Consider the following 26,633-nt stretch of genomic DNA (forward strand, 5'->3'; position numbering starts at 1 on the left):
TGTGTTACCCAAACACTCACAGACCCTGTGGGAAAGGAGGGTCGTTGTGTCCAGGCGTAGGTATGAAGTTGGCTGGGCAGTGTCCGGGGCTGCTCTGCGGCTGCAGGAGGGGTGGGGGCTGCCTCCTGATCCGTGGCTCGCAGAGCCTGTGGCTCTTCACCGATGGTAAAGGCAGTCAGCAGGGGCTGACCTACCAAGGTGCTTCCAGCTGGCACTGCCGCCCAAAGTAGTCCTCCTAGCTGCTTGTTCCTGTCCTCCTCCTGGTGTGTTTGCATGCCGTCATGCCATGAAGCGCATCTGGACACTAATCTTGCTAAAAATGAACTTGTGAGTTTGATTAGGGGATGTTTTTGTGGGGGGTGTGGTCGGTTGTTTGTTTTGCTGTTTTAGTAAACCCAAACTGGTTTCTTCATCGCATCCATGGTACAGCTAAACCCTGCTGGGGTTGTCTGTGCTGCAGTAAGGGAGTGGGAAGTGTATGGGTGGCAACAAGCTGCTGGAGGTGGGGAAGGGTCGTGCACTGGTGCTTGCTGGTGTCAGTTGAGGGGAAGCACAGCATGAATTAGTCACTGACAGGTGACTACCTGCCACGCTGGCCTTGGCTAGATGTGGCAAAGAGTGCCTGTTGGGATGGCTGGGGGGGGGGAAGAGTCCCTGGTGTGAGCTGTACAGCCTGGCCTCCTTCCCCCGTTCCCTCGTGGTACTGAGGAGCGTGACTTGGCACGCTTGTCTGCTGTGCCAGGTAACAGTGATGTAAGCTTACAACTTTCACCTGGGTAAGAAATCTTGCTGTGTTGTTGTCTGTGTCCTGTATGTGTGTTCTATGATAACTACTTTACATTGGGGGGTGTGTATATCTTTCAGAGTAGGTAAAACGCTGCATGCCTCACTCATGGGTAGAAAATATTTACTCCTGAAACACACTTTTATTTTGGTCTCTTGACTTTTTTTTTTTAAATGCTCAGTGATATTTTATGCTAAAAATAATTGAATAAATGATCAAGTTGAAAATAGTTATTTAAACTTGCCTTAGAAGCACTGATGGTTAACTTTAATATAATTTATGATTTTCTACTGTCCAGCCTCCCTTTAGGGTGCAACCCTGCAAGCAGCCGATCGGCCTTTAATGCAGCAAGGGGTGTGGACACCTCTGACAGATAGGAGAGGGGATAAGGACATCTTTCAACAGTTCTTATATGTGTGCCGCTTTGTCTTGTAATGAATATGTTAGAAACATACTACATAGACTGTATGTAGGTGTAAGAGCTGTTGGCATGGAAAAAAGAACAGGTGATAGTCATACTCTCATGCATTGGGTGGCTTCAAGTTTAAGGTACATGTCTTCTTGGCAGTTAGTTACTTATTTTTAAGCTGATGCAAGTTGCTGAGCTTGAAGATTTTCAAAAAGTTAGTATACAGAAGGTTCTGTCTCAAGCTGTCGTTACCTAGAGAGTGGTCTGCTGTTGACTGTGTGCTAATACCAACAAGGGAGGTCCTGGAAATGAAGGAAGAGGAGAATGAACTGGAGGGTGTGGTTAGAGGCCCATAAAGGTTTTTCAGACAGTCCCTCCCTTTTATATTAATTGATGTTATATTTGCTTGCAAAGGAGTTCTTCCTCTAAGAGGAGAAATTCTTCTCAGACTGAATGTTTTTGGTGTTCAAAATGCTGAAATGGAGTAGTTATTGATAACAAAGCTTTCTTTATGGCCACCTGATGCACCCCTGGTGAAGAGTTGGGAGAGGGTGAGGGCTGAGCTCCAGAGGATGCTACAGCTCGCCGGGCCAGACCACAGCCCCTCGGCACTCGCGGTGCTAGAGGAGCAGCGAGACTTGGAACAAGCGTCAGAATTAGGCTTTAGTGTGTCAGTTGATCAGCCCCTCGCTTGCTGGAAGGTCACCTTGGCACTTTAAACCGATCTTAGGACTGGTCTGTAGATGAGTAAATGAGAGCTCATCTGTGATGTAGACCACTTGCAGTTGTATCTGTAGCAGAAGAGGAGCAGCACAGGGCTCCGTGTTTCTGATCTGGTGTATGTGGCAGAAGGATCTGTCTCTACTTCTGACTTTTAAAATGTGTAATTTGGTTGTTTGAGGAATTTGCCTTCTATTACTAAGCCGTTCAAGGAATAGCAAGTTGATTACAATTGTCCCACACAGGAGGCACAATGACCTCCTTAAGGTGAAGTGTTTCCTTTTGTAGTCTACTCAAACGTGAGAGCACGTTGTTTACCGTAGCATTGCTACCTCCTTGAATCAAAGAAGTCTCGAATCTTTGGGTTGTTTAGATATTTCATCTAAACAGAGGCATCTTCACACTCCTTCATTAATTTAGCAAAAAGTGTTGTTGTTTATTTTAGCAGGTATATTATTGAAATTAATTCTCTTTGGTTTTGCTTGTTTCATTGCAGCTTAATCCTGTTCAGCCTTTTCAAAGATTTAGAACGCCTGCCCTGTAGTATCTGCAAGACTGTGTATGTGCCTGTGTAAGACACAGTCATGCTTTCACAGTTTTTGAGGGTCAGGAGCCTCCTGCAGAATCGGCTGCTGTAGGCTGGCTGACCCCCTGCTTTTCGCTGCTCTGCAATTGCTCGGTTGTCTCCCCAGCAGTTCAACTGAGGTGTTGCTGAGGAACCTTTAACTACATTAACAGCAAACGTGGTTGAGGCGAGGGTTACTATTCCCTGTTATTACTTGCTTTTAGTCTCTGTCACTGCGTATTTAAGCCTTGCTGCTGGTGGAAGCTGTTGGTGGAGCTGGTGGGCCTCTGTCCTGACCCGCTGGGGCAGGGCCGCTGCCCGGGTCTGTCTCCCCCGGCCTCTCTGCTGCCCTGTAGAAAAATGGCAGAACTGCATCGGTCTATTTGAAAGAATTTGCCTCTTTCATTTGCAAGTTGTGCCAGCCAGTGTGCTCCAGAGCTATCAGAAAGATAGTGAAATAAATAAAGGCTGCTGCTGTAGTATTTTCTCTGGAAACTTTTACATCTGGCTGTCGCAGAGTCATTGGGACGGTGTAATTAGGGCAAACAGGATTTAGTTTTCTAGATATGCTTGTAAGCTCTTGCGTATTTTCCAAATTTACTTAACTGCACTAAACCCTATAAATATTTACATGTTCTAAAGAGTAAATTTAATAGCACCTCAGCTGAAGTAATTTGGTTGTAGCAGCTAGGCTAATCATGGGCTTATTTAATATGAGCAAGGGTAGTATCTGATAGCTAATACAGATGATGGTTATAACGGTTGTAGCAGGAAAAATGCAGTATCAAGATGGTACGAATAGTTGTTATTGGGTGATTAATGTTTTTTAAATTTAGTGTTTTTAATTAATGTTCTTAATCTCTATCATGTATCTTCTCATGTATACCGAGATTGTATATTCCCGATATGTGCGATCTGTAATACAGAGCCGGGGCTTTACTACAAGAAGAAAAAGCCTTGGCTCCCGGTGCTGTGAAAGAAGATTCCAATAAGAGGAAATGCCTGAATTGCAGACGGGAACACAGTTGAACCTGTAAACGCCGAATACTGACTTGCGCTTGTATTTTCTCCTGACTTGGGTGCAGCACTTGGCGTTCTGTCCTGTCCCTTAGGATGTCAGGCTATAGCCATGTGTTTGCGCATTAAGCAAAGCACAATTTTGGGGGGGGGTGGCGGGGTGCACAGACTGCTGTCTTCAGTTGCGATAATACCAAACGAACATTTCTGGAGTCCACTTAAAAGAAAAGCTGTTCTTGCTGCGGATCAGAAGTGGACATTGAGTCATGAGGATCTGTTTGCATTTGTGCAGCTCTTGTAATTAATCAGAGCTGTGCCCTCGCGAGAGGTCTGGCTGCTGGAGCGCTCGCGGGTGCTGCGTGAACAATCTTCAGGCAAATGCCACTCTTCCTTTTGACATTTTAACAGTCTGAGGAATGCGGTGGGTGTCAGTGGGGAATAATCCAACTGGCACGGCACTGTATCAGAACGCGATTCAAAGGCTGCTTGTGTAAGTAATCAGGCACTTGTGTGTTATGAAATGTAGTGAATTATAACATCAGTAAATATTTCTGTAATATTTCTTGTAAATAGTGTTTTGTTAAGCTTTATTTAAATAGACTTAATGAATTGGAGGCGCTCATTCATCCGACAGAAATCAAAGGCGTTGTAGGAATGTGCCTCCTATTGTCAATAAAAGCATATTAAGACCTCGTTTTGGAGTAGTGATACTGAATTTAGGAATTGCAGGCAGTTCTTAGGAATGTTTCATGTAGGCAAGTTTACCCCATAGTTTTGGGGCAAGATCTGTGTTTTCTGGTTCAGATTTCTGGCAATCTGCCTGTTATTCCTATAGTTTTTGCTCAGTGTTCACTGCAGCCTTGGATTGTACTGACTGGCAGTGTGAACAGGCTGGCACCTGACGAGCTGTCAGGAATTTTCCCTGTTCTTTTGAAGCAGCTAAAATGGAGTAGATATTTGGTAGAACGAGTAAAGGGAAATTTGGACTTTCCTTGCTGTGGCTAAGAGGGGCCAAAGAGGTTTGTGATGACCATAGAGTATGGGCCCGGCAGTAGTGATGCCCTGGGTACTTGGGTCACAGTATTTCAGTGCAGGTTAGTACCAGACATGAGAGCATGCGGCAGGTTTGCAAGAGGAAGCTTCTTACAAGTAAATAAACTTGTAATGGGCTCTGTGCAGAAATTTTGCGGAATGAGCTCTGTATGGTTTGATTTGGTGTGTCATGTTTGTCTGTTGAGACTCAGTTACAAAATGGTTAGTGCCTCCAGAATTGAGTTTGTCTGGACTTGATCTAAAAATTTCCTGATGCGTGGTTTTTTTTATCCTGTTTGTTTGTTTTTTCTTCTCCTTCCCTCTCTCTGCCATAAATAGTCACTTGGCTGTTTGGATGAAGGAATAGAGGAATACCAGATACGATGCATGCACATGGTCGCATTGCCATCCCTTCGTGAGCTGTAACTGTGCTACTTTGATCTGTCTTTTAGCACATCATCACTGTTCTTCACTTCTAGATCAAGTATTGCCAGCCCTATACCTAAAACACATTTACAATCTTGATTTTTTTAAATAAGGCCTAGAAAGCATATACAGTTTGCCTGCTTTTGATGTATGTATTGATCTTTAGCTTAAACTTAATCAGTGAGGTTTAGAAATGTACTTTTTAAATGACAGCTTATGTAACACTTTTAGTAATTAATTCTAGGACATGGGGCTTTTGGGAATGTCAAGTATTGCAAGACGTGGGAATAAACTGCAAGAACTGGCAGTGCTGCGTACAGCACGTGTCACTGATTTGGATCCTTATTGCAGCTTGTAGTAGTTAGTGCTTGAAGGCATTGCCAGACCTCACGTGACTGCCTCTCAGCATCAGTCTTGGACCTCGGTTGTTGCTGAGGTTTGGTTAGGAGTGGGATGGTAATAAGTTGCCTTAGCAGCTGAGGCTGGGGGCTTAAAAGAGTAATGACAAATATGAATTGACCCGGCACTGACTTAAGGCTGTAGTAGCATGTACTACTGCGTCGTGTGACAGGCTGGCCAGCTGGAGTTGCTATGATGACTTGGGTCTGATTGTCATAGAAAGATAATTTTGGGGATGTTTGATTGTTTGAATTTTGAAATTAGTCTGGGATATTTGGATTGTCAGAGTGGCTACCTACCACACTTGGGTGGTCTTTGGTATGTTTGTCATTGGGTGGTGTGGCGGAAGGTGCGGATGCGGTAACTGGAATCTTTCCTCTGTCAATAGTAGTGGTTAAAATGTAAAAGGGTATGAGGTGGCTATTGGTCTTTAACAAGATGTGTTTCCTAAATGAATATAATAATAAAAAATTGAAGGTGTCATAAGGTAGCAGAGAGTCTGCTCTTGTATCAAGATTCTTCTTTCCTTGTGGATTCTCGAGTGTTTGCTAACAGATGATCTTGTGCCAGAGCTGTAGTATGACTTGTTTTAAGAGGAATTGTCTGATTTTGCTATCTATGTATATGTAGATATCTACACAAAAAACACCCCCCAACAAGTCAGTTTGCTGCATTTGGTTGGAATGATATATCCCAAGCAGCCTTGGTATTGCCAAGTGGCATAACTGCGATTGCATGGAAATAAAATGCTACGCTTGGCATTCTTGTTATGGATACAGCATATATTGACAAAACTGTACCTTTTGCTTTGGTATGTTTTATTTCCACCCAGAAGTGGAAACGCTGCAACAGGAGCGCAGCGATGTTGGTCACACATCCCACATTGCATTCCTTTGATGCATGTTTTGGAGAACGTCTCGAAAACCAATGAATTTTCAGTGTTCATTTCCCTTCACTCAAGTAGCTTTTCTCCATCAGTAGCAGTTCCTTGCTTTAAAAGAAAATATTTTTTCATCAGCAAAGTTCTAAGTCTTACAGAACAAGAACTAAAATTGGACAGACATAACGCTTGTCCGACTCATTCTTTAACTCATCTGGGGTGAATACACAGGCAGGCACTTAAGCAGAATGAGACATTAATGCTGGAGTGGAATGGGAATGTCTTCTGGCGGACCAGAAACGGGCATCAAAAAACAAAGGAATTGTTGTCCTCTGTTGTTTTCGTTCTGCCCTGGCCTGTTAGGACTTTGGAGTCCTTGATGAATGGATAGGTGATGTATGACTGAAATTTGCAGTTGACTTTATATTCTGGAACTTGTCTGCTTTAGACCACCATTGAAATGAATAATCTAACTTTTATCTGTAGAGGCTTACTAAGCAGAGCTGATAACTTTGTAGAGAAATGTCTTGCACTGACAATCCATTTTCCCCTCTGTGTTTCTTCTGAAAGCTTTATAATCTCAGTATTGAAAGTAATGGACTTCTTGGCTGAGCTAAGAATGCTTTCCTAAATCCCGGATTAACCAGCAACCCAGCAGTTAGTGTGCTTCTATGGTAGCAGGCAGTTCAATTTGTTGTGTGGGGTTTTTTGGTTTTGGTGGGGTTTTTTTGGTTGGTTGGGGGTTTTTGTTTGTTTGGTTTTTCTGTCTGTTGTTTGAATCTTAGTCCTGAATGGGAGTGAGTGCCCTGATTGAGACTTGCCTCTTTCCCTGCTGATCAATTTTTGAGTCTTGGTAAGCAACTTGAGTGAAGGATAGACTTGGGTCTCAATTTCCAGCCTCGTAGCCTCTGCTGAATTGCTGATTCTTAGAGATTGGCAAGGAGGTTTAGCTAGAGAAAACAGGGGAGAGGGTTTTCTCGTTTCTGTGATCTGCGCCCTTACTCTTCTGTCCTCGAGCTGCTGCAAATAGGGCTGCATCTCAGTAGTGAATTAGAAGTATTCTGTTTACTTCTCTGTTAAAGATGGCTTTGAGATCACTTTTCTGTTTCCTCAACTCAGCATTGCACTGTTCTCTTATGAAGCATATATCTAAAATAGAATCTTTATATTTGAAGGAATTTCTAAATTTAGGAAGTATTCTATTGGAACCAATACTTTTAAGGCCATCACATCTTGCTGATGGTGTATTCTGATAATTGCAGCTAAAGAATGCATTCAGCATGAATGGGCTTGATATGAAGCATGGTACAGAAGTTAGAGCTTCCCAAGGACTCTAGAAGATATTAAGGATTCCCCCCCGCTCCCCCATCTTGCTTTAGAAAGTATATACTCTGTGTGTGTGTAATTTCCCTTTAATTCAGTTTTAATGGAGTACCCGGAACGATAACTGTGTAAGTTCAATTAGTAGCAGAGATGGTGAGCTGAAGAGAAACTTTGTGCTCTGTACCCTCTTCCAAAGCTGTTTTAAACCATATTTGGGAAAACAAAAAAGACTTTTATTCCAAAAACATTGTAAGAGATCTATTTCTTAGATCTGGTAGTTTGTTTTTAAGATAAGTTAAAAGGGAAGATGTAATAATCAAACGAATCTCGGTACTATGAATGAATGACTTTCCCTCAGCACTGCTGATCAAATGAAACGCTAGTGAGTACGTTATGCTAGGTATTTCATCAAGGGGCCTCGGCCCCACTTCATATCTGCCATATCTTCTAACTAGTTTGGATAGTGGAAATGGTCTAGGAGGTGAGGTAAGTGTAAATATTTTGTAGTCTTCTGTTTAAAGAAAGAAATAAAAAATTGCAAGTTTCCTGATATGCAGTTGATCTTTGTATGTTAGGTTTGTATTGGGATAGAGGTAAACTGTGTTAAATAAGGTGGTTTCATCCAGAGTGGCTCATTCACTAGCTAAAATGAATTGGGTTTGTTTGGTTTTTTTTCTTCAGGAGTTGTAGAAGGTGATTTAGCTGCTGTTGAAGCTTACAAGTCATCAGGAGGAGATATTGCCCGCCAGCTTACTGCAGATGAAGTACGCCTGCTAAATCGCCCTTCTGCTTTTGACGTTGGGTACACACTTGTACATCTGGCAATACGCTTTCAGAGACAAGATATGCTAGCAATTTTGCTTACGGAGGTGAGTTACTTTGGCCCTTGCATAGAGTGAATAGGAACCTCATGTAACCGTACCATTGTTTGCAGCCAGTGACATGTAACTTTATTTGCTGGAAGATAGAGGCTAGTGTTATTAGACTACATGAATTACTGCTTTGTGCCTTTGTTGATGTTTCTACTTAAGAAGCAAGTTTACTTTAAGACTGTATGTATGTGGTGGTCTTGAGGACGTTCAGTTTTCTCCTTAATGAGCGGTCTTGGCACAGGTTCTGACCTTACTGGCGGTGGAAGTGAGCTATTGTGAGGCTTCCTGCGCTTTGGGTGGGGGAGAGGAAATGCCCTGAAAGCAAAACACAGACATCAATGACAGTGTAGTCTTTTCTGAATTTTGTTAATGAATCAGTCTACCTGGTCTTTCTTCCCTGGTTTTCTTTGGAGCTGCTTTTCTAAAGAAAGGCAAATTTCTTGCTTTGCAAAATTGCTGCATTTTTTTCCACTCTTTGCCCACTTTATAGCCTGGTTGGTTCCTCGCTGTGGTCTCTTTGCTCTTGCATGTTCCATTTCCCTGTATATTTTTGTACGGTCCACCTCACTTCTGGTGATCTTTGCCCGCCTCCATCTTTGCCCTCCTCCTAAGCCCATAAGTAATTCCGTTATCTTTTTTTGTCTGTTTTCTTCACCTCAGACTTCTGGTTCCTCACCGGATCAGAGCCAAATTTTTATTCTGCCTCCTTCCCTCTTTTGATGCTTAATGCAATTCTGAAAGCGCATGTTCCTGAGAAAAGTAGCGTGCCCGAGAAGCGCGTAAGGATGATGGAATGCGTAGGGTTGAGTAATTAAAAAGAGTAGAAGTAGTAAGACAAAGGTAGCTAAAGCCTTGAGAAGAGTATATATTTATGTATAGCTAATATCAGTAGTTTTGTGCTGCTTACTTAGCTTTCTGGGGGGATGGAGTTACACATTTAAAAACAAGTTAATTTGCTGAAATACTGTCTTCCAGGTTTTTTTTGTTTGGTTTTGTTTCAGTTTCTAGGAATACTTACTCAACATACCATTTGTGGAAATGCTTAGTAGTGTTTGAGCCACAGTGATACTTTCCTTTTCTAGGGTATTAACTAGTGAAAATGTTTTAAAGGTTGTTTTTTGTTTTTTTTTTTTTTAAATATATATCTGATGTCATCCCTGTGTCACTTGCCCTGTATCATTGAATGCGTTCCTGCTGCCAGTGGTGACTAGAATCTGGAGAAATTTAAGCATCTTAGCTTAATAGTTTTTGGGAAGATCCTTTGTAGGAAACTCTCTTGCGCTGTGGTAATGAAGTTCTTTGTTAAATGTAGACTGGGCTCGTGCATAAGATTTGAGGTATATTCCCTATTGTTTCTAGCTCTTATCTATTTTTTTTTGCTTTCCTTTTCCTGCTGGAATTGGTCACGTGTTAATTCACTTCTTTGATTTAAAGAGGTTTTTAACCAGCTTTATGTTATCAGCTACATGACAAATGAGACATTAATTCATTGAAAGTCACTAAACATTTAGTCTTTCAGGGTACCAGTGTTTATACTTCTGTTGCATGACTTGCTAACAAAATACTGTCCGCTGGTGGTTATCACACCTAAGTCTTCGTATTTAACTAGAAATAATACTGAGCGCAGTAATTGTGTTATGTTACAGGTATCACAACATGCAGCGAAGTGCATTCCTGCCATGGTGTGTCCAGAGGTCACAGAACAAATTCGTCGTGAAATTGCTGCATCTCTTCATCAACGAAAGGGAGACTTTGCTTGCTATTTTCTGACTGACCTTGTAACGTTTACGTTACCTGCAGGTAGTTACAAAATTCTTCTTACTGATGGAAGATTTTTTTTTTTTGTCACTTCCTTGAGAATTGCTTGTTTTGGATGTGTACTTTAACTTTCTGATGGTGGTGGTGTGTGTGTATAGGTTTTATTTATTAAGTTCTAATAGCTTAGGTCAGATTTAGTAGTTGAATTTGCTTATTAATATTCAGTTTTGGCACACTTTAACCCATATGTCGTTCCTTTGAAGAGAACATCTGTTGTCCTCTTTAGACACGAAGAAATTGAAGAAAAGTGGTGTATACTAAGGAAAGGGTGTGTTTAAAGTTAAGATTGGAGCCCAGATGTTTCTGGGCTCTAGTATGATTTTTCACACAGCTATGTTAGTCCTTTCTGTTAAGGCCCAGAGCTATTCTTTGCATTTGTACCCGATTATAGCAATAGCACTTTTTAAATACTTTTGAGGCACTCTGCAATCAAGAGAATGTTTGTCTTAACAAAATACTATTAGAAGACTTCTAATCTTCAGTAGCTGTTTTGTTTAATAGAAATGCTACCAGAGGTAAGAAAATGTGTAGACGGAAACTGTATTAATCAGCAGATCCGTTTGTCTTTTTTATAAAACAGTAGCATTATAAGAATTATATTTGGAACCTCTTTGGTTGAGTGTTACCTCCTCTCCTCCTCTTCAAAAAGTCTGGATAATATTTACCACTTGTCTACAGCTATCGGTTTGAGTTGCTGTATTCAGTCTTATTCTGTGGGTCATGTATGAGAAGCAGACGGCGTGGGTGTACGAAGTGTCTAGAGACTAACACTTCATTGCTGTTTGGGGGAGAGAAGGGAAAGAGGAGCAACAGAATCGTTTCATAACACACGTGAGAAATGTTGCTCTCGCCAGAACTGAGGAATTTGTTCAGTATTTTCAAGAGACACGTCTTAAACCACTGTGCAGCTTTTTGACACGTAATAGCCATTAAATAATTAAAGAATAAGAATGTTCAAAAGCTTCCGTACATCAAGACTGTCAATGTATTTCCACTTCCATCACACTTAGTCAACTGAACATCTTGTGTAGTCAACAGTTAGCAGTTGGTCTCAAGACAGCATTTCCAAGGATAGTGGTATAAATCACACAATCCTATTCAGATATTACCTATACGATGTAGTTTAGGAACCAGCTTCCACTCAATCTTTCAAAGAAATGGATAGGATCCTCCTGAAGGGCACAGACATGAGAGTGCAAAACTCCTGAATTGATTGCTGGCCACTGTAAGCCAGTTTTAGTTTAAAAAGAACAATCATACAAAAAAAAAGACAAGACCACCCCACAACACCCTGCCTGCACCAAACAATAGTATGCTTCAGTAGCAACTCGTGTGCCTAAATGTGGACTTCACTTGTAGAAGCCCTAGGGTATTGGACATCTGAGCAGGACTGGCAGATCCCACACTGGAATTAACAGAGATCTTCTGCCCTTGAAATACCACTTAGAGCCCAGTCATTATCCCCTAGACTACCTGGAGGGGTACTAGATGTTTCTGTTTATCTATTTGGTTTACTCCCTTATTTAAGTTTCACAATTGTGCTGAAGCTAGCAAAGTTTCTCTAGTTGCTGATCTGCCTAGCAACCCTTTACTGCTTATCTGGTATTGAAATGCAGGCCATGAGCAAATCTTTAAGGTGTAGCAAATGTTTGAGTTTTACAAAGTGTGTTTAGTGTTTTATGTGATACAGGAGTTACACCAGTTTTGCCCATTACGCAATTTTCTGCCTTTTTTTTTTGATAACGGTAGATCCACAGTTGCAGAGCCTGTCTGTAAAGCTCTTGGAACAGTTGTCAGTAGTGGCGTTTTCCATGTCACAGCTCAATAGTTTTCCCATTTCTTGTTTTCTAACCTGCAAACTGTGGCCTGCGGACCATTGGGGTTCTCTGAACTATTTTGTTGAAGTCTACATGAACTGACTAAGAAAGTGGGTGTTCTGTACAGGATCAAATCTGGGCAAACTGTACCTGTCCATTGGGGAGAACTGGGAAGGGGGAGTCAAGTCAGATGGGTGGAAAACTGCTGCTTAGGACTGAAGCTGTCCTAAATATAGTAGGGTTTGAAAATACTCTCTTTTTACCCCACCTCAAAGTGGTTCTCTACTTCACTTTCTCCTTCAGAGAAATCCATTCTTACCCTACGCGTGCTGTGACGATCCTTTCTGCATAACAGGTATGACAGTCAGTCTGAGATACATATCTACTTCAGTGCACTCTGAAGCCTGTGGTCACAAATGACAGATCTGAAAATAACAGTAGCTTTTCAGAGGAGACACTAGGGATGATAGGGTGGAAGCTGTTGCATAAGTTCTGCTTCGCATCGGCTGGTAATGTGTGTCTCTTACAGTAACATTAAGTGACTTCTGTATTTGCTTTCTGTTTTTTCAGATATTGAAGACTTACCGCCCACAGTCCAAGAAAAGTTATTTGACGAAGTACTTGATAGAGATGTTCAGAAAGGTAAACGAATCACAGAATCATAGAATAGCTTGGGTTGGAAGGGACCTTTAAAGGCCATCCAGTCCAACCCCCTGCCATGAGCAGGGACATCCTCAAACAGATCAGGTTGCTCAGAGCCCCATCCAGCCTGGCCTTGAAGGTTTCCAGGGATGGGGCATCTCCCACCTCTCTGGGCAACCCCTTCCAGAGTTTCATCACCCTCAGTGTAAAAAATTTCTTCCTTATATCTAGTCTGGATCTACCCTCTTTTAGTTTAAAACCATCCCCCCTTGTCCTATTGCAGCAGGGCCTACTAAAAAGTCCGTCCCTCAGTGCTCGAGAATGGCTAGAGTCTCTCTTGGCTTTTTATTAGAGAATATTTCTGTTATTAAAAAAAAGTGCATGTGTGCATATACGTGGCTTTGTTATCTGAATTTGTTTTAAATATAGATTCAATGCTTTAAAGTTAATCTTCACCCTGGAATTATTTTAATTTTAACATTTACAGTCTATTTACGAGGCAGAGAGAGAATGGAGTCTGTACAAATTATGCTTGTAACGTATCTTTGAATTTTAAAGATTTTTTAAAGCTTTACAGTTTTAAGTCACAGGCTCTTTATAGAAAACTGAACAAATCTTTCCACTTCAGTAACAATCCTCAAACAAATGATGTGATGCTTTGTTTAAGGCTGTGGTTTGTTTTGTTTTTTTTCTTCTTTTCTCGACAGTATTTTCCCCAAGGAATGCCTTTAGCCGTTGTAGTTCACCTGTTTTTGTAGTATGAAGGAGAACTTAGTTTTATTCATGTAAATGGGTGAATTGTTGAGATTATGCCATTACTGTGCTGTTCAGATTGTCTGAGATTTCAAATGAATATAGCTTTTGAAAGATGTTATTGTCACGTTGCAGAGCTAGAGGAGGAATCTCCCATTATTAACTGGTCACTGGAACTGGGTACGCGCTTGGACAGCAGATTATATGCACTTTGGAATCGGACTGCAGGGGACTGCCTGCTTGATTCAGTACTACAGGCCACTTGGGGCATTTACGACAAGGATTCAGTGCTGCGGAAAGCTCTTCACGACAGTTTACATGACTGCTCGCATTGGTAAGTTAGTTTCTGTGTTGACTTTAGAGATAACTTTCCATGTAGCATAGTAGTTGATAGTATAGTATTAAAAAGAAGCGCAACCACTGCTCCTCAATTTACTGTGGATTGTGTGCCTCAAAGATGTTGAGTCACAGCATGATTCATGTAGTAATCTAGATCTAGCGTATTTTAAATGCGAGCACTGGAAACGTGGACATTCTGAACTCGGTGACAGTATGTGATATTCAGCAAATAGCATTTAAAAGAGAGTAAAATACTTTCAGAGAATATTTTATGTTCTTGTAGCTCTGTGCCTGTCAAGAGTGTGCTAACCACAGTTAAGACTGGAATTTACTTGCAACGTAAATCACGCACTTGCCGTGCCTCGCTGCTGTTGGTGGAAGCTTTGCAGAAGATCGTTGATAGAAGATAGCCTTTTATTCCTGTATAAACTTCTCAGTATTTTCATTCCATCTGCTTAGTTACAACTTTTTTCGGTATTGCTCTTCTTGTTCCTGTTCTGTCTGCTAAAATAATGGCAGTAAAGCAGAGTGTTGACATTTAACTAGTGCTGTCATTTGGCCATAGAATTAATGTATCATTCTGTAAGACAACTTTCGTTGTTTTACACTGGCAACCTTCTTTAGTCCGATACTGTGGTTTGCCTCTGCTAGAGGACGAATTCTTACAGTTGGACCCCCAGCAGCGTCCACCTGCTCTCAAGTGTGTAATAGGACTAAGGGAAGAGATTGATAAAGACTAATAGCGTAAGACACAGGCGATTGGATTTCTTATGTTCTTGTAGTCGAGGACAAGAGAAACACTATCAGCAGGCATACTGGAGAAGGAGCCTGTCCCCTTGCTCTATGTGCTGTACGGGAGGTCAACAACAAAGGTTCGTTTTAGGGGTACCTATAAGTAGCTTTTGTGATTACTGTCCCCAGATGCCTGCTGTTTGGAGAAAACTCCCAAAATTAGCATCCAGAGCTGGATTCAATAAAGTGGTGCTTCTGTGACAGTTCTCCTGAGAACCTGTCTCCGAATGGATCTGTCACTACTTTAGAGTTGTTTATAACGGAGTGTGCATCTCCGCCACGCGGGAACGTCTCTGGCATCACAAGCAGTTCCCCTGAGGCCAGAACAGAAACTTATGATAGATCAGGTTTTGTTCTTTATGGTAACAAAACCAAGCGTGGTATCCAAAAACATGCTGTGAACTACTGAGGTTTAAACCAATCTTTCAAAATGTTAGTGTTAACCGTTGTTGTCTTACTGTTGTATCTAACATAACACTCATTATTTAGAGTTTATTAAATCTGGTTAAGCTTTTTAGTTCATATTCTAGACAGAATTTGCATTTTACTCTGAATTTACTTAATCTTCATCCTTACTGGAATTTTTTTAATGGATTCATGTGTTCCTTTATAGCTGTTTGAATCAGTTGCCTGCCTTTAGTCTGGATAATCTATTTGCTAGTTTGTCATCGGAAAAATTCGAAAAAAATCCTTAAGTTCTGTTGTGAATTGATCATCCTGTACATCCTATATCCTATATCTATACTTGCTGTATAGATTCTGTGTTGGCCAAGATACATTTACTTTTAATTTTGTGGGATAGGACATGTAGCAGATAGGAAGTGACATTGTCGTCACTGGCTTTAATGGCAGTTGCTGAAGGAATAGGCTCTTAAATGCAATCACTAGTCTCAACGACAGTATGCTTAAACTTTTATCTAGTGGAATTGTTCTTCAAAGCCTTTGCAAAGATACTTAAAAACGGGTATTTTTATAGTCAGACACAGAACACTCATGTAACTCATTTGGCCTCATTTTGTTATGTTTGTTCAGATGCTGAACAAAGAAGAATCTATTTACTAGAGACAGTCTAGTGTCTGGTACTCAGAAAAAGCTCAATAGTGAAGTTCCCAGAGGCTCTGGCCTGTGGAGTCTTTTCCACTTGCTTTTGAAATGACTACGCTTTTTTAGTTTACTGATTTGTCTATTTTTGTATTCCGCTGTTAGCTTTTGATGGAGAACGGGCATATGCCCTAAATTGGCTTTCAGAATTTTTTTTTTTTACAAATGCATTCAGTTCTCTTGTGTTAAACTGAAAAGTTTGCTTTAAATGAGATCAGAATCTCGAGCCTTGACTTCTGTCTACAAGGCTACCTCCTGTGAACATCTACAGATAACTCTGTGGCTGACTAACTCAAGAAGAAACTTCTTTAGGAAAACACTATCACAGTAGACCTTTTCTGGGGTAGGTTTTTTTTCTTTTGGTTGCTAGGTTTTTTTGTTTTGTTTTGTGGGGGTGTTTTGGTGGTGGGGGTTTTTTTGTTTGGTCCCCCCCCCAAGTCTGATTAACCTTCTTTCAGGAGACCTAGCAATTAATTAAATTAGCTCAAGTGTTTGGTTAGACATTTCTGGGGGAAACCAGACAAAATACCTATCAGCTGCAAAGATGGAAGCAGTTGATGTATTTGGATAGAAACTGGAATGTAGATAGATCCAGAAGATTCCCTCTAAGCGACGCAGAAGTTTTAGCTGTACCTGGGAAAGCCAGCCCGGTTGGTGACAGCCATTACAGACACCAAGATTTTTAGGATGATTACATCTTTACTGAAAGCATAGGAAAGGTTTCTTCCACGCGCACTCACTGTCTGTTAATTTTCTCAGATTTTAATTAAATGAGTTCATTTCAATGACTTTTTTAATAAGCTGAACTTCAGAATGGTTTCTTTGTATTCACAGTAAAGGCCTTTGTTTAAAAGTTGGCTTAGCACTGTTCACTAAACCCGTGTTCCTAATATGAAGTTGTGGCCTTTCTATAGTGCGGCGATCGGACTGAGTTTAAAATTTTAAAAAGTCAACATCTGCTTTTTAATGTGTAGGTCATATTTCTTTGTAATTGATTAACAAAGATTGGACTAAACTAGTGTACAAAAATGCTAGTTTCAATTTAAACAGAAAAATACCAATCCTGTGACTTTTAGACTTTCAGTGTAAATTAGATTAATCCCACTATGTTAGATTCTTATCTACGCTGCTTTATAACTATTCCATATAACGTGAAATTACCGTAGTCTTTGCTCCAAAAAGTGATATAAACCAGATTCTGCCTCTTAACCACGGTCTATTTGAAGTTGATACGCAAGTACTTTGGAGTTAATTATCTCATGATATGGTCAGCAATAGAGCATGCCTGTATTGTTTGTATGAGAAGAATGAGCAGCTCCTCTTACTTGAAATGGAACGTCTTGGTTTTGTTCCCTGTACATCATCACTTAAAAAGAAATAAGCCTAAATAAGGCTTCAAAAAATATATTACAGCAAGTATCAAACTAGCCAGCAGCCTGTTAGGAACTTGCACCTATTACAGCATGTTTGCTGTAGGCATTGTGATCCCAAGTGATTTCTTAAATGAGATTAGCAAATGGAGTCTCCTGAAGATTAAAAAAAAAAAAAAGGCAGTTTTATTGATGTATACTCTCTTTCTTCCCCCTTCTATACAGAGTTAGGATAAAGAATTATGAGTGTTGAATATTGCTATCAGGTGGTTGAGTAAATATTTTTGTCTTTACCACTCTTTCTCTAACATTTTAGGTTCTATACACGCTGGAAAGAGTGGGAATCGTGGTATTCCCAAAGCTTTGGTTTACATTTCTCATTGCGAGAGGAACAGTGGCAGGAAGACTGGGCATTCATACTCTCTCTTGCAAGCCAGGTAAGAAAGCTGCTTTATAAGATGGCTGTTAGAAAGGATATTTTAATCTTTCTGAACAGAAATTTCAGAAACTCAGAGTGTTCCTCAGGAATAAGAATTTTCACTTACAAAAGAAAACATTCCTCTTAAGCTGGCAATCTTAAAGTATTACTGGGTAGACTCTTCCTGCTGAGATGGAAAAGTTCATTTAAAATTCTAATTTTTGAGCTTGCCATTCAGCAGGAGAGTACAAAAAAGTCTGTTTCTTTTGGTGTCAGAGTGAAGTCCGTAGAATTACCTAATACGCAATCGTCTACTTAATGCCCTGCCTCCTAGCTCCTGCAACACTTACCTCCTACCACATACCTACAGATCTGTAAGCTTACACTGCTACAGCTTCAGCAAGCTGATATTTTTATAACTCCTCTCCAAAATGAGATTTACATTCCTATAAGCTTCCAACTATAGGAATGTTTTTAACTCCTCTTTTAAAGTATAAACATGATTTTCGTGCTATTTTCTTGTGATTTGTTTTGGATGTGCTCTTTTCCTATCATCAAAAGGTATTTACCTTAACCTTTCCTCAGACGAGTGAATTATTTTTAGACTAAGCATTATGTAGAGTTTCACTTCTAACTGGGGAAGGAAATCTGTTAGATTGAATCTGGGCAATAGGACACAGAATTATTACTGACAGATTAAGTTCTTGTGCAAGCTGAAATGTTTTTGCTTGTTTCCAACTGATACACAATAGTCTTCCAGTCTTTCATTTTTCCTGTCAAAGCTAGATCACTCTTAAAAGGATTTTCTGTCTCAATTTGGAGACTATATTTCAAAGTAAGGAATGATAAGTTCTGTTTCAAGTGTTGTCTTTCTTTGTGTTTGGTTCAGCCTGGAGCGAGTTTGGAGCAGACACACATTTTTGTACTTGCACATATTCTTAGAAGACCAATTATAGTTTATGGAGTAAAATATTATAAGAGTTTCCGAGGAGAAACATTAGGATATACCCGCTTTCAAGGTAAGCCTTTGGTTTTTCAAATTTAGTTTTAAAAAAGGTTCAGCTATAAATCATAAAGGAAGTCGAGAGTGACGTTAAGCTACTAGCTGGACGAGGATGGAATAATGTGGTAGGTAAATTTCCATTAGCTATTAAAAAGAACAAAACAATCCCCTCAAAACTTGCAGTTTTTCATTGTATAGTGGGCACGCTGCCTGTCGCCACAGAAAAAATGTGTTTTGACCTCCGTTCAACATGCCATTAGTCTATAGTTTATATAAAATACTCTGATTGTGAAAACTTGTCAAAAGTTGTGTGGTTTGTACTGCTGTAAGACACAAGAGGTTTAATAAATGGAATCTGAAATTCCATTCGCTTGTGGTCCTAATGGCTGTAAACGTTCGTTTTAGAAACTAAACTGTGTTTAGCGTTTCCTGAAGGAGGCCCCTAAAGCTGGGGGCGAGGCAGGCAGAAGGTGTTTGCGTTGGCAGGGTTGCTCGCCAGAAGGACAGCGGTATCTGCCGGGTGCGCTTTCGGGACGCAGGGGCATGCCTTGTCGCGGGAGGCGGCGCTTCAGAGCAGTGAAAAGGAGTCACCCCTAAAGCAAGAGGCAAGGGTATACAAAGAAGGGTAGAGAAATTAGAGTAGGCTGGAGAATGATCAAGTTGAGCTCTTTTTTTTTTTTTTTTTTTTTTTTTTTGTAGCTGATTAAAGAGGTGGCAACTCGAATGTATGCTGTAGAGGCTGAAAAAGAAGGAATCCTGTTCATAAATGCTCTATATGTGAGGTATAAGATTAGGTAACATAGTTACAATTACAAAATATTGGTCGACTGATAATGTAAATCTTGCTTTCTGTAAAAGCAAATTCCATGATGTAGTGAAAAGAAAGTTTTTAAAATGTATCTGTTTCAGTAATTCACACTTTACAGCCAGTGCGATGTAAATACTGACCTGTTTCTGAAGTAGTACTATAATTTTGCATCGCTTGATCAGGTTCTTTCCGACTGTTTCTCCTCCTAATCTTCTGGGCAAACAGCCTAGCTATTCTTAAGATAAATAGGAAGACATTTAGCTGACTCAGTCCAGTTTTGCTTGGATGGATGTTTGTAGATTTGTAAAGATGTGTACTCTATTTTGCAGGCCAAATACGTGTTTGAGCAACTTTCCTCTGCATTAGATGCTAACACTCTAATATTTGCCTGTCTACAGGAATTAAAACATAGGAAGGGATTGGGAGCATCTGTACGTGCTCAGCAGTAAACAGAGCTGATGTGGAAAGAACTCATGAGGCACTGCGGCTGCGTTGCGGGGCGTCAGGGGGTTTCTTGTGCCCGTGGCTCGTTCTCCTGGCCTGAAGTAGATCTGCTTGACTACTGCCCTGCAGTTGTTTTCACCAGTACATCACTATTTATTTATAGCTTAGTAGAGGACCTCCTGAAACATCTCTTAATGTGACTTTTAAAAAAGTACACTAACTTTGGGAGGTGGCAAACCTTATATAGAAGAACTCCAGGGTGCGGAGCTAATGTCAAATGTATAACCTGTTATAACTACTTAGAGTCTTCAGAAAATCTGAGAAGGTGTTTGGCTTGTAAGTTTGGGGCAGTGACAAAACCTCTTTATGTGAGGACATGAAATACTTGTATAAAAATCTGGTACTCTTTGTAGTTACGTGTTATCTTTTATTTGAGATGATGAAAGGATAGACTGGGAAAGAACAGTTACTCGTGTGATATAGATCTGACACTTCAGGTTTGTGTTGCCTTTCACCCGAAGGCTGAGCGGTTTGCAAAATGTTGTTTGTTTGTTTGTTGTTTTTTTTTTTTATAGATTGGGCATTGAGGTAGACAAGCATTACGTGGCCTAAATCTGCTGAAATTGTTTTCTTGCTCTGTGAACCAGAAGGTAATTGGGTGTCTGGGACAACGTTTTGCTAGACACGCGTTTCCAGGAATTTAGTCAGACAAATATTTATGACTTGTGACTTGCTTGCCACAAGCCGCATCCATCCATCCGTCCATAGAAACACTCAACACTGAACAGGTGAACTTAGGAGTCCTGTGTCAAATTACCTGGAGTACTTCTATCCTTGTCCAGCCACATTTTTGTGGTTAATGTGTGCTAATTAAATGCTAGCAGCACAGCTGAAACCAAACAGCCATCGGACTCGGGGTACTATGGGCTGCCAAGACAAGTCTGTAAATGGCAGGAGACTTGCTGTTCTGGGCTTGTGTGTGAGCTTTGCCTAGCACATGTCCCTTCGGTGAAACCGAGGAGTGCTTGGGCTTCTCTGACTTGCTGTATAGCACCCTGCCCGTGTTTAAGATCACATTCACCAAAAAAGAAAGAGGAGAGAAAGGTTGTGGTTTATAACAGAGATGGAGAAATGAATTTTTTTAACGGTTGCTTAATGTCATGGTTCAGTTTGTAGCACCTTGGAAGGTACTGTAAACCCCCTATCTGCCCCCAAAATCTTCCCCCGATCAGAATATTTTTCTCCAGGGATTCCTTGTTCCAGTTTGGCATCCTTGGTGTAACTGCTGTGAATCCCATAACTGACAGCCTCCTTGTTTCCTAGATTGCAATGGACTGTTAACGCTGCTTTAAATATTAAGGCTTTGACAGTGAAAGATCCATTTACTGAGCCTGAGTATGCTCCTGGTCTAACTGCGTGTATTTAGTGACATGAATATACAGCTTTTAAAACTAAGCAGGAAAAAAGGTGACTGACTGAAATTGTCATCAGATCAGGTTGGAGAAACTCAATCCTACGTGGATGGCTTCCAGGATAGGTGTTAGCCCATACTCTTTACTTTCAGCAGCTTGTGTGCACGTCACGAGTACTGTCACACTACCTCTCAGTTTATATCGGATTGACTTTCATAGAACTTCAGAGCACTGGATATTTTCCATGGTAATGCCTGAAATTCCCTTTTTGTGCAGCTCATCACATAATGTTGAGGAGGAATGGAAAGTATAACACAGCCTTCTGACTTGGGGAAATTATTAGTGTGGCATTTTTACTATGATAAAACAACAGTGAAAAAAATTTCCAAAAAGTTGCTGAATTTCAGCATAGAGATTATGTTGAGGAACACAGATTAGTTCCACTCCTGAACAGGTCATGTAGCTGTGCCTGATGCAGGAGTTCTGTGTCATTAGATGAGACGTGAGATATTAATAGCGATGAGGCTCTTTGCTTATCAGTGATTTCTGTAGCCCTGACAACACTGAGTAGTGCTTGGGGCCAAAATCTACCAGTTTGGGGCAGCAGGGAATTAACTGTCTGTATTAATTGGCAGTAAATTAAATCAGTCTTCCCCAAATCGAATCTGTTTTGCCCATGATGGTAACTGGTGAGTGATCTCCCTGTCCTTATTTCGACCCACAAGCTTTCATTGTGCTTTCTCCCCCATCTTGCTGAGGAGGGGGAGTGAGAGAGCGGCTGGGTGGGTACCCAGCAGCTAGCCAAGGTCAGCCCGCCACACTAGAGTAAGTACCCTGAGGAGCTGATGCAGTTTGTGAGTGGAAGGAGGGGACCTTTTGATATATCCCTAGGATCATAACTTGTGGGAGAAAAGGGGTAAGCGGTCATCCTGAGGGTGCTGACGCTTTCAGTTCTGAAAGGCCTCAGTCACCTAACCAACATGTATGTAGATAGCACCGTCATATTTAAACGAAGCATACAATATTAATAAATTAGTTTCCAACCCTCGATGCTTGATTGCTTTGCTGATGCTTCAAACTAAAGCTTGGAAAAAAGTTTATAACGTTATTTCTCAGTGCGTGCATGAAGGAATTTCCAGGAATTGAGGGACTGTCGTCATTACATTTGACTGTTAGTATGTTATTTTCAGTGTAACTTTGAATTTTGACCAGATGGTTGGTTCTTTCCCTAAATGTAAAGGCTTGAAATTTTTTGGCTAACGCTTAACCCTTGTTCTGCCTCTTTTGTGTTTAGCATTGAATTACAGTGAGACTTCATTGTCCTTAGATGATTTGTCCTTAGATCTAGATGTTGTAAAAACTTGTGTGAATCTTAATCTAAAAGAAGTGGAAGGACTTTTAGGTATGTCTTGATTGCTAATTCAAGAATGGGCGGGAAAAGGGACCAATATTTACCGGTAGCCCCCGCTCATTTTTGTTGCAGCAAAGAGAGAGGAGTTCTAAACTTCAGTAAAACCTCCAAACCTACCCCCTGCCTCAGGTTTCCATGTTCGCGTTGCCTTTCCATCTCCGTGGATGTTGGAGAAGTGAAGTGCCTTGTTTTGCTGCAGCGTCTATTCCTAACTTACTGGCAGCAGCTGTACTATGAAAGGTTGCTATGCTACATGTGCACTTAAGTTTATGCATGGCTATTTTTAAACAGTCACAAGGTAAGGCATGCTTTTGCTTAAGTTGTCTTGCAGCAGTACATACCAAGAATTATTTATGTTCCTAAAAGAAAAGAGTTCTCGTTTTATTTTGAGACTTCATGCACCTCAAGCGAATTACGGTCTTTATGGCTAAAAACGGCGGGGAGAAAAACTGCAGTTTCTTTCACAATCTGTGACATCGTATTTGTTGTATTTGGTTGTTTTTTTTTTTTTTGAGACTAGATATGTATAATTGATGTGGGTTAATCTATTAATACCATGTTTATGAGAATTCCCATTGTCTCTGGGATAAGCTACATAGTTAGGTACTGAATAATATTTAGTGCAGTAAGTTCTTTTATTAATAAAAGCTTCGTAAGCAGATGGTGGAATTTTTGTTCTGGTAAAAATAGACATCTGACTGTAGCTTTTATTTCTGGGATGCAGCATCTGATTTTTTTTCTTTGTAATTTGTTTTATTTTTAAGAAGAGTTACCAAACATGAAAGACTGCTTTTCTAACCTTGTTTTTTGTTCATCGCTGTACTGTAGATCGTAGATTTCAGGGGAATGGTAATGTGGTCCGGTTGTAATTGTAATGGCTTTTATGTCTAAACTTGTACAGTTGCAGAGATGCTTGACTAATCTCATGCTAACCTAATAATAATTAGCTGTACCGAGGAGTGTGACTTACATTAGCGTAGACCAAACCAAGTATGTTTTAAATGCTCGTAAGCGCTGCTGTTACTGTGTTTAGCCAAAAGCAAAAGGTTCCTATCAAAATTCTTCGTTGTCGAACACTAGTTCTGAGTCTTACCCTTTGTTTTAATTTGCCGTAGGTGTATATTTGCCTTTGTTATGGGAACAGAGTTTTTGTTGGAAAAGTCCTATTGCTCTGGGCTACACGAGGGGCCATTTCTCCGCTCTGGTTGCCATGGAGAACGATGGTTATGGCAATCGAGGTGCTGGTGCTAACTTGAACACCGACGATGATGTTACTGTTACTTTCCTGCCGTTGGTGGACAGCGAGAGGAAATTATTGCACATCCACTTCCTTTCCGCCCAAGAGGTAAGGAGCGGTCGGGTAGCGGGTGGCCCTTGGCACAGCCGCTGCTGCGCCGCGGCCTCGGCACCCTCTGTAGCCCCGCACGTTTTTGTAGTTCGAGGAATGATAGGGAGTATGCTCTTCTGTTTAATTAACACTGCTCCCTTCCCCATCATTTGAGGTGATGCTGAAAGATATTTTCCCACAAATTTGATGCTCGTTTATAGCTCTGTAAATGGAACGTAACTTCCCTGTGTGCGTGAATACAAGCGCACCTTGAGAAGGACCCAGAAATAAGGATTCTGACACTAACACGGGACTGAAATAGGCCTTTTTTTAAAAGGATGCAACACAAATACTGGCCAGTAGTTACAGCATGCTCTACCTCTTTTTTTTTTTTTTTTTTCTCCATGAAACTCAACTCGTTTCTTCTTTAATAACTGTGATAAAGATGGGGAACCACGTCAGTAAAGTGTGTACATGGAGGAACCTGAAGTAATTGCAAAAAGTGGATATCCTGTAGATAAAGGAGAAAAAGTATGGGCTTTAAGTCTAGAGAGGGATATTTTTTTCAGCAGGCCACAACATTTGTTATGTCTTACAAGAGGAAATGTTGCATGTCAAGAACTGCTAGACTCCTAAAAACTGCTCTGTAAAGCCAGAAGGCTCTGTAGGCCATATCCTCCTTATATATCGTGCCTACCATAAATAACGAGTTGCTCACAAATAACTGAAGTATAGGAAGGCTATATTGGAAACACACATCTGAAAGATTTAGAAGGGAAGTATAGCTGGAGAGTATTTCCAGAGCCTTCAAATTCTGGTTGAAAACACAGCGTGCATCAGTTTGGCTGTCTGAGACTCCCAGCTGCGGAGCGGTAGTACGCTAACTCTGCCAGCTCTGAAAAACAACTGCGTTGCTCCCCGAGCCTGGGCGTTTCGGAGCATCACAGGCGGCTTGCTTAACGTTGCTGGTAATCTTTCAAGCCTCATTCTCAATCCGTTTTCTCTCCCCCAAAGATAGGTAATGAGGAGCAGCAAGAGAAGCTGCTCCGGGAATGGCTGGACTGCTGCGTGACGGAAGGAGGGGTTCTCGTTGCGATGCAGAAAAGCTCTCGTAGGCGCAATCATCCTCTGGTCACCCAGATGGTAGAGAAGTGGCTCGACCGCTACCGACAGATCCGCCCTTGTACATCCCTTTCCGACGGCGAGGAAGATGAGGATGATGACGATGAATGATGATGAAGAAATTGCAAAGAAGATTACCAGCGCAGAGTGTCTGACCCGGAGTTAGCGTTGTGCTCTAGCAGTTCGTTGCGGAACGACCCAGTTCTAGGGGAAAAGTGCTGTTAAAGGATTTTTCTAACCAGCATGGAGAGAGCCTAGAAGCTCATCTGCCGTGTGGAGAGAGCGAAATGGGCTGGACTGCAGTTTGTATAAAAACAAAGAAACAAAAAACAGCTAATTTTATTATCAAGACAGAAAAAAAAACAAAACAAAAACATTTTTCTTTCTGATTGTAAATCTGTCTGTAAATGTACCGCATGTGGTTGTGTAAGAGGTTGTGTAATAGGGAAAGTATACCAGCATCTTAATTATTGCGAAGAAATTTTTCAAATAAGGGCACTTATGAAAGCACATGTTAGATGGATCTCTCTTCCTCCGAGGCTCTTTTACAGTAGAACTTGGTATTCTACGTCACCTTTTAGATACTCTGGCACATTTCCATGAAAGGCCCTTTTCTGTGAAATCTCACTAGTGCCCAGGTCAGACTGTGAGGTTTTTTTTGTTTGCACAGAACATCCACAGCAAGTCATAAGCAAAAATACATTCATTATTTTACTAATACTTTAGTTACTGCTGTGCCCATATAATAAAATCTAAACTCTACGGAACAAACTGGAAGAGAAGCTAAATTTTTCATTGAGTGAAATGATTTGTTTCCTGAAAAAGTCTTTTGGTTTTTTCTTTTTTTTTTTTTTCCTTTAATAGTTAATAGATTCCTTTCAGTATACGTAAGAATATTTATTCAGACAAGTGACCTAAAATAGAGGGATTTTATTCCAGTGAGCATACACTAAACAAAGTTGTGTGAAATTTGCGAAGTCAGACATGATCGAGAATTTCGTATTGTCAAAACTCCGTCTTGCTGTGATACGAACTATGTATCATTTTATCATTTCTTCTTTCATCAACTTAAACATTGCTGCAAATGAAAAAACACCTTTTTAAAGGGTTACTCCTCGGTCATTCAATCTAGTGAGAATACACTCGGCAGTTCTAATTAAAAAGAAGAATCTATGCTAAAGTTGTTTTTAAAAGCACTGTGTTATATATTTCTCAGTATGTAAACCTGGGAATTTCTTGCATGTTGATTGATGTGGCCATACTTAAACTTATGTAAGTTCCTAAGATTGTAAGTTCAGAGTATATTCTCCAGTAGAAATTTTATTATATTTGATAACTTTAGCCATGTAACCTGTAATGGATAAAGTTTATCTAAAAATCTCATTTAAACACTAAAGGTTAATGCCAGTTTTTACATATACAGTGCAATTCAGGTTGTCTTGAAAAGCACTTTGGATGGTGTGGTGGTTGAGTAAGGAATTTTGCAGTAGATGAAATTGTTTTCATTAGAGTTTGGAAAGAAGCCCCATAGCACATATTTTTACGTAGTTCAGAGCTATGGAAACCCTGAGGAACTTGCTGCTTTTTGTTCCAAATGCTGCTTAGATGGTGTTGAAATGTGCACAACTC

At 40.6% G+C, this 26,633-nt stretch overlaps 1 protein-coding gene across 6 annotated transcripts in view; it reads left to right on the plus strand.

Moving 5' to 3' along the window:
* ZRANB1 (zinc finger RANBP2-type containing 1) overlaps positions 1-26,422 on the plus strand; it is a 45,581-nt gene extending 19,159 nt beyond the window's left edge. For all 6 annotated transcript variants that reach the window (XM_087764097.1, XM_087764099.1, XM_087764096.1 and 3 more), the window contains 8 exons: positions 8,237-8,424; positions 10,074-10,227; positions 12,633-12,704; positions 13,593-13,791; positions 17,376-17,496; positions 18,367-18,496; positions 23,671-23,900; positions 24,897-26,422. In XM_087764097.1, the coding sequence (XP_087620223.1) occupies positions 8,237-8,424; positions 10,074-10,227; positions 12,633-12,704; positions 13,593-13,791; positions 17,376-17,496; positions 18,367-18,496; positions 23,671-23,900; positions 24,897-25,115 (1,313 nt within the window). In that variant the 3' untranslated portion in view covers positions 25,116-26,422. The remainder of the gene's footprint in view (positions 1-8,236; positions 8,425-10,073; positions 10,228-12,632; positions 12,705-13,592; positions 13,792-17,375; positions 17,497-18,366; positions 18,497-23,670; positions 23,901-24,896) is intronic.
* The last annotated feature ends 211 nt before the right edge of the window (positions 26,423-26,633 follow it).

The sequence above is a fragment of the Nipponia nippon genome, unplaced genomic scaffold (genome assembly GCF_047370975.1).
Source record: "Nipponia nippon isolate SJK-2023a ecotype South Korea unplaced genomic scaffold, ASM4737097v1 scaffold_3, whole genome shotgun sequence".
NCBI classification, from domain to species: domain Eukaryota; kingdom Metazoa; phylum Chordata; class Aves; order Pelecaniformes; family Threskiornithidae; genus Nipponia; species Nipponia nippon.